This window comes from Mytilus edulis, chromosome 3 (genome assembly GCF_963676685.1).
Source record: "Mytilus edulis chromosome 3, xbMytEdul2.2, whole genome shotgun sequence".
In the NCBI taxonomy this organism is placed as follows: Eukaryota; Metazoa; Mollusca; class Bivalvia; order Mytilida; family Mytilidae; genus Mytilus; species Mytilus edulis.
This window is the reverse complement of record NC_092346.1, coordinates 87,441,144-87,450,054: the sequence shown is the minus strand read 5'-3', so window position 1 is coordinate 87,450,054 and position 8,911 is coordinate 87,441,144. Positions and strand designations below refer to the sequence as shown.

At 29.9% G+C, this 8,911-nt stretch overlaps 1 protein-coding gene across 1 annotated transcript; it reads right to left on the bottom strand.

Annotated features, from left to right (window-relative positions):
* Nucleotides 1–1,086: 1,086 nt before the first annotated feature.
* LOC139517689 (m-AAA protease-interacting protein 1, mitochondrial-like) lies at nt 1,087–7,298 on the bottom strand. Its single transcript, XM_071308985.1, has 5 exons — nt 6,944–7,298; nt 4,229–4,300; nt 2,916–3,042; nt 2,075–2,225; nt 1,087–1,249 (listed from the first exon to the last, which is right to left on the bottom strand). The coding sequence occupies exons 1-5, from the start codon at nt 7,238–7,240 to the stop codon at nt 1,150–1,152; spliced, it is 747 nt and encodes a 248-aa protein (XP_071165086.1). The 5' UTR covers nt 7,241–7,298; the 3' UTR covers nt 1,087–1,149.
* Nucleotides 7,299–8,911: the final 1,613 nt, after the last annotated feature.

Genomic DNA, 8,911 nt, shown 5'->3' with positions numbered 1-8,911 from the left:
CTTACTTATTATTTGCATATCTATTATAGGTAGCCTAGATTTTGTTTGTGTTGTATCAAAAATAATTCATCAATATTTTAAACAGGTAGCAGGCCTTCAATCTTATGTTTTGCTAAAGGTAAAATTTACCGTTTCAAATTTGTCATATTACTATAAAATAGTTCTCTTTACATCCCCATTAATGAATAATAGTGTTGACTTTATAGAAATTCTTTGCAATGTAACATACAGCTTTAAAAACGGCCAAAATTATGTATTGACTAGGTTGACAGTCAAATTTAAATCGTATATGAATGCATCTGAAATATCCAACATGCATAAAATACCAATTCATCTACACATGAGTTCTGGGCTATTAATTAAATTATTAATACTCTCACTATTTTATTTGCACTTTTTATTTGCATATTATCTAGTTGCTACAAACACTTTTCACCTTCTTTGTCAATTAAATCAAACTCAACATTAGGTTGTGCAAAAAAATCTACTATGTTTACAACAATTTCTTCACGCAATAAAAACCTGTTTGTAAACCATTATCTCTCTTAAAATTATCCTCTGAAGAATTTGAAGGTCTTGTTGTATAATTTAAATATGATGATAAACCACCTGGTTTTTTTAGGACATGACAACAACAAAAAAATTTCAACAAAATATCATGAAACACTTTGTTTTTTTTTCTTCTTGTTTTATGGTTATATACTTTACATGTTTATTATTTTTAAACAGCCTGGACACTGCATGTTTCTAATTGTTTTCTTTCTTCAATTTGTATTTCTACCATGCATCTCTCTTTTTAATTTTGCTATCCTCATATAATACCTTTAAGCTGAACAAACCTTTTTCCTAGTTCGTTAAGTAAAAGATAAGTGGTTGTCTTTCTCATATTGCTTTTTACTTGCTTTATTTGGTCAGTTTATTTTTTGAAATATATCAGCTTTTCCTTCTTAAATGTGATATATGAGGATTTTTGGGTTGCAGCAATCATTATTAAATTACTGTTACAAATACAAAAATCTTTTGTGTAATTGTTTAAATGTATTTTCAGTATTTATTACATGTTGTTGTCAAATGAATATTTTAAAACACATATCAAATTTTAATATTTTATAAACAAAGATACATTTCATTTAGAAAAAAAATCATATATCAGTTTTCTTCTTCCTCTTCATTTCTAAATATAGAAAAATGGTTCACTCCATTGATGATCCAGTCACTCTCTGAACCCTTTGTACACTCTTTGATAAATCTGCAAAGAGAAAGAAAAGTTTTATAAAAAATTTAATTTGGCACATGTGAAAAATAACATTTATCAATGAAATACAAAATTATAAAATAGTTTTTTTAAATTTAAATTATACTTCTGAAGTTATTTCTTGATCTTAAAGAAAAATTCAGACAATTATCATGTCATTTCATGAAGGTTAGACAAATTAATTGATGTCAAAAAAAAATTATTCCAATACTGTATGTAAATGTAAACTACAAAAACACTTAGTCCATCTATCAGTAAAATGCTACAAATTGAAAAAAAAAATCTTTCGAAATTTTCCTTCAAATATTAACTCTTAATCATAAATGGCTTCTGTAAAGGTCATTTAAAGCAGGCTTGACAAAATTACTGATGTCTAACAGACAAAAGTTAATGTGCCCTCCACTACAGCAGGGGAATAAAATAATATCCCCTGTGTATCTTACTACAAGAAAACTGTGGAAGAAGGGAGACAGCCTACATTCTTTTGGCCTCAACATTTAGTTCCAGTCTGTGGTTAAATTGATTTTTTAGACATAAAAAACTTTTTATAACAAGGATAGAATTTTATGAAATTTAAAAGCATGTATCAGAGCAAAATATTTTTGTTGATTAAAAAAAAAATCTGTGTCGTAAAGACCTGACAAAAGGCCAGACAAAAATGGGATGTAACATCTCAGAAGACATATCTGTAAGTATGTAAAATACAAGTTCCTTTCTATTAGTAAATCCTTAATCTGTCTGACAAAGCACACAGTCAAACAGGCACAAATGTGAAAGCTGTTTAGATGAACTTATTGCTTCGACTGTTCACTTGTTTACCTGTAATTAGCATTGACAACTTTCTTTGTTATTTCCAAGGCGGCTTTAATTATATCCTCTGCTGTCTTGATTTCATGAGTGGTTTCTTTTAGTGACTTATCATCAGGAGAATTATAATGAAGCACAACAGTTATTTCAACAAATACATTCCCTGTATGGCAAAAAAGAAAATATGTGAATAACAAAAAAATATATCATGCCTTGTAAAACAATACATTTAAGTCCAAACACAGACACTTCTTCTTTACATTTTTGTAGTGACTGTTGTATTGTTTGTTTGTACATTTATCTGTGCTGGAAGTTCTAAGATTGTTTGTGCTGTATTTCTGTTACATATTGATGTCATTTAGTGATATTTTTTAACATTGTCATATAAGCAGGAGGTTTGGCTGGCCATAAAACCAAATTTAAACCACCATTTTTATTGAATGTCATGTACCAAGTCAGGAATGTGACATTTCTTATCAAATCCTTCATTTTTATGTATGTTGCCTTCGCTTTTCTTTTTGTTGTTTTGCCTCAGGATTTGTTTTCTCTCAATCTATTTATAACTTGTGAACAGCGGTATGCCTTTATTTATTCATGATCAACAGATGACATCAATATAAATATAAAGATATGTCAAAACATCTGCAATGTAATGATTGACACACACATAACCAAATGGTAAAAATAAAGTCTTCAACAATAGACAGATTTTCTATAAATACATCAAACTAAACAATCCTGATTTTTTTTTTTTTTTTTTTTTTTTAAATTAGTACATTGTATTTTGTGCTTGGTTTCTGTAACTGCAAGCATGCTATGTTCATGCAAAATCAATATATCTGTTGATACATACCTGAGTTTCCAAACATCATACCAATTTGATGGACAAACATTTTAATAATATGGTCTTCCATTATTTTCAAGTCTCTGTGTTGCTTGTCACTTAAGCGATTGTAATTCCTCTTTATTTCTTCAACAGACTGCAAGCAAAATTTATAATGTGAACATCAGAATAAAATCATAAGCAAAGCAACAAACTATTTTTTATATTTGTTCTTCACTTACGCAATCAAAGCAAACTCAAGTTACAAAAACAAATTTACTTTAATCAGCAATTAAAGTCTCATAACTTTAGAATAACATATCTAAAAATTTAATAAATCAAAAGGTAACTTCCTAAAATTATTAATCCCTGCAATAATGTAAAGTTTGTATGAAATCAATCCAGCAGAACTGGAGTAAGTGCACAGTCATTTGAAAAAAATGCCTTAAATCTAACAGTAAAAGTTTCAATGATTAAAGGTTTCTTTTTATGCCTAATGCATGCATACCTACAAAAGATCTGACATTCACCTTCACAGTCGCTGTAAGACAATAAAAGGGCAATACAATAAGCTTGATTCTAATCATTATCATTCTTTCATAATATTTGGTCTAAATTGACAGTGTTATTTAACCTAATTAGCACATTAGTTGGGTTTAAATCTACATCAGTATGTTAAGAAAAGGGATACATTTCTTAATTGGAATACCATTAATGTATATATTGTGACTTAAATGTGACTTATATGTGACTTAAATGTGATACATGATAAAATTAACATGCTTCTGTGGGTGGTGTTGAATTATGTTCATATGAAAACCTGATGTGCAGTTTCAAGCATACAAAATGACTTGGACAGTCCAAAAAATGAGAGGGATTCAGTTGACCTACATGCAATGACATGTACAGTAACTAAAATGTGTAAATGATATGATGGAAAAAAAATCGATGGATATATAGTATAGTTTGTCAGGTTATCAAAATGAATCAAGCATATAAGACGATACATTTTAATTAATTATGATCAGATCGCCCACTTTTTGGCTTTTGGTTTTTCACCCACATTTTGGCTTTGAGCTAAAGAAAAAATGAACTAGAAATGAAATAAGATTTCCATACTTCACTTATAACTGAAAATTAAGTTCAAAATTGGTAAGTTTCTGTTGTTGATATAGTATAAATCACTATCACTTTGCACCGTTTTGTGTACAGACTTGTTAACAATAGTATCAATGCTTGTTAGATTTGTTAAATACCCTAAATCATCTCCTGCATTAGTATCAATGAAATCCCAAACATGTTATGAATACAGTACAATTATTCTATAGAGATATCTAACTTACATCAGGATCAACTAACTCTTCTAAATCTTCAAACTGTCCACTTGATATAAGACTAGACACATGAGTGATAGCCTAAAATTAAAATAATAAACAAGTGTCTTGCAACATGTCTAATGATCAAATGATATATATATATGTTATTCATGGTTATTATCCTGATTTAGAGTAATTTCTCGCATTTTGATTGGCTGATATTGTCCTAATAAATTTTTTATCACGTCAATTGGAATTATCTCCCTTATTTATTACGTCAATTGGAATTATCTCCCTTATTTATTACGTCAATTGGAATTATCTCCCTTATACCATTGACAAAAATTTAAAAAAATAAAAAATTGAGTTGCTATAGTCATAATATTTTTAATTTTTCACAGTTTTATATTAAATATCTAAAATATATTATTGATCAGTCAGGGGACTTACTTAAATAAGTGATTTTCGAAATCACTGATTCAAGTAACATTATTTCCATAAAGGTTGGAAGTTAGAGTTGTCTTTCTTTAATAATCACCTATTTAAGTAGTACAAATTAATCACTAGAAGAAGTGATTTAATTTTATTGTAGCTTTAAATATAGAATACTAATGATCCAGAGACTAATTATGTTTCTAAACTTATCAGAACCAACATCTATGTTGTCTAGGATGACCAGGTCATTTCAGGTGATGACCTTGTACTGAATCTAGGATAATGACATAAAAATCACTTGTTTAAGTATCAGACCTCAATTTCCTTCCCAAAAATCACTTCTTTAAGTATCATTCTTTTAATAACCCCCACTAATTTCAACACCCCCGAACAGTGAAATTTTTATCGCGAACAGTAGAATTTTATTACATAATCTGAAAGATGAAACCTTGAACTTCACAGGAAAAATACTCCCACTGCTGGGGGAAATCTTTTAAGAAAGTATCAGTTCATTATGTAAAGCCATTATTATAGCATGTTTTCAACTAAAATAGAATTTTCAGCTAAATGATAGCATCAAAGGCATAAACCTTGCTACTTAAAAGAAGCAAAAAGTTAATTTTTTTTTAAATTTTACTAATTAAAAGATATTATTTAAACCTATGTGTTTAAAATTTTGAAAAAAATACATAATCCCAATTTGTGACAAAACTTTGAATTTGCTACTCAAATAAGTGATTTAAAAATCACTTATTTCAGTAAGTCCCCTGACTGTTGATATTGTCCAAAAATTGAATTTGAATATAATAATATTTAATAAACAAAATCAGGATAAATTCGTTACATAGTGTTCAATTGTCCTAATACAGAATTTATCGGGTCAATAAAATTCATATCGGGTTTGGCTTCGCCTCACCCGATATGAATTTTATTGACCCGATAAATTCTCGTATTAGGACAATTGAACACTGTGTAACTAATATTATCCCACCTTGGGTAAAATAGTGACGATATGATTGGTTTATCCCTGTCACTTGTTGACTGCCTATGAATCTGTAAGAGTTAGTAGATTTAATAGGAGTATCATAACATCATGTCTACTATTATTGTTATTGCTTTTCAATGTTTTTTTAAAACATTTTATGAATATCCAGAATGTTAGGACTTAGATCTATGTCCCTTGATGTCATGACAATAAAATTTGTTGCCCTTTGTCAAGCCTCAAATCTGTGTCTGTTCCTCAGTTCTGTGTTCTCATGACACTCAAATCTTTAAACCTATCTTCAAATCCACTTCCTTTTAAAATGTAGACTTTCAGTAATGTGAAAGGACAAAGGACAGGCAATGTCTGATGTGGCTGGGTTATAAAGCAGGGTAAAAACACTCGGCCCTACCCTAAGTGTAATCTGGGACTGTTAAATATAAACAAACAAAAAAAACAACATGATGTAAAAATAAGTTGAAAAGGGTTCGACTCATCAGATCTGCACAAAACACACAATTCAACTAACATAAATAAACCTACACCACTAGTAGCACCTGTAATGTTGCTCATTTAAATACCAATCTGGGTCTTTTCCAAAAAAAAAAAAAAGTTTACGCCCATTCTCGTTCGCCTCTTTTACTTTCGCAACCTACATCTTCCCACCCAAAGTCCATTCTCACCCTACACTTTTGCACCCTATTTATTGGTTTTGTGTTTAATAATTTTGTAATAGAGTATATTGCTGTTAAAACATTTTTTTTTCATTGTTTCAAAATAAAGTGAGATTCTAACAACATTTTTATTGTGTTGAATAAATCGTTATCAGGACAGTATTGTCATGTTTTTGTAAAAGGTATTGCTATTACCAAGGACGTATAACTAACATATACGTCCTTGCTATTACATATACAATGTAAATTTTTGTTTTCATTGTTTCAATATAAAGTGTGATCACACTGAGCATGCTGAGGGACCAAGCTGTTAAAAACAATTATCTTTCATGCTATTCAGTTAAAATCTTTAAACTTTTACTCAAACTGAGCTAAATGTATGCATTATTAACATATCAGCAAGTTAATTAATCAATCAGGATTTTCTAATAATTCAACTGGAATTTGATTTAAAATTGGGTGCGAACGCGTAGGGTGCAAACTGACCTCAGGGGTGAACGTGTGAATGTAAAGGGTGCAAAAGTGTATTGGACATGAGCATACCTGATATCTGTAAATACAAACACATTGACATATATATATATATATCTGGATAGGTTTAATTAAATTAGCAAGTTACATAATAAATTAAAACGGATTATATAAACTTACTTGTGTTGCTCCTGCTAGGAATTCTGACTGTGAAAACGATGCATCATAGTAGTTCCTTATTAAAAATTCAAAATATTTATTTTTTAGCCATAATATAACATTAGGTTGAACTATTTTTGGCAATTTCATTAATTTTAAAGGTCGTTCATTGGACATCAATAGAGATTTGTTCGTAGAAAATGCACGAAATTTCTCTGATATGTGTGAAGGACATTTTTTAAATGAAGAGCAGATTGGAATTACTGATTTGTAAGACGGCTTTGTCAACAGCAGCCGTAATGGCAATGTTAGTTTCATTTTGTAACTTCGGCCAAGTTCAAGGAGACATTTTCGGAATAGGAGAGAAACTAGTGAAAGTATTCTATGTTCTTCTTTTGATTATTCCCTCCATTATCTGGAGTACCATTACTTTTGTGTCATAGTACGGAATATCAACTGTCCTGTAAAATTAAAGTAAAAAAGGGTTTATACACAACTGATGCGCACACACTTGGTTCCAATTACTAATACCAACAATGACCAGTGCCAAATTATGAAATCTTGAGTCTTAGCATTCTGTCTATAAAACACATTTCCTACTTTAAGTTAAAACGAAGCATCATATAGTCACCCCAGACAGGAACATATATATGTTGACTGTGTTCCCAGCCCCAAAACACCAAAAAGGTTACCAAAAAGGTTACCAAATACTAGTAACTTAGAAATAGCTATTTTATAAAATTATTATATTACCCTACCCGGCAGCACAAGAAAAATTAAAGTACTGAGGTACTGAACATCGGATGAGCGCAAGTTCTAGTGGATAGTGACGTCGATAGTCACAGGCACTTGCCTAGGGAAAATTATATCTCTATACCTGAAAGTTATGTTAAAAGATATACATTTTTTTTCTGAGACAAGTTCTAGTGTGGATGATGAATAAATGACGTGGAATTCAACGCATTCTAATGAAAGTCTAGTGCAAGTGCTTGGTGGACATTCTTCTTTAAATATTTATTTTTCTTATAGGTTTCATTTGAATAGGCATTCAAATTTTTTCACATTTTCGGTATTCATGATTTGTTACTCACTGTATATATTTCTCACGACAAACATTTTTCATATTTATTTTTATTAAGTTCTTAAATTGGCACTAGCTGTCAAATTCATGTTCAACGATTTGATTGACTCATATTCGCATATTTGATTTATAACATACTAAAACGTTAATTAAAATTTGAATAAGTCTGAAATAAAATAGTTAACACTTCATGTACCCGATATTATCGATATTTAACGAAATTTTCCTTTAATCTTTCAGTTGACTGACTGATAATTTTCTTTCTCAGCACAAAAGACTGGTGAAATAAAAAATTCTCGCTAGAAACTAAAGAGGCGCGTTTTATTGTCAGTGAAATTAACAACGTCGTCATATAGGTAAAATAGCGATAAACAGATTATCATTGGTCATCTCAACTCGATTGCTTTTTTTCATTTTCGCCGTACCGGCTTAAGTGATAAAATCAATCTCGTTGAGATAAGAAACGATAATCTATAAATATATATCAGAATTTCGTGTGTATTTTAGTTTAGACGTCATCTAATTAATTTTCGAGATGACCACCAGAGATTATCGATTCTCATATAACCCGATATAAACATAAAAACGTGCAATTGGATATTTCTGTTTGATCTCATGTTATAGGACTTATAGGTTAAATAAAAAAGTTAATTATCGTTTTTACCGTTTTAATCGAATCCGTCAACAAATGGTTCACCTCAGTTTGTTCACTTTCATTGTTGACACTCTTTTCCTTTCAATGGATGACCACGATTTATACCGATTACCATACATGCGTAACCTTTAGCTTTTGGGTTAAATTGAAGGTCACATGCATACGGATTCAATTATGTTGACTGAATTATTCACTTGCAAGTGTATAAATTTTAATTCATCAGCAATGTTTCTATGCTTATTTTGACAAAATG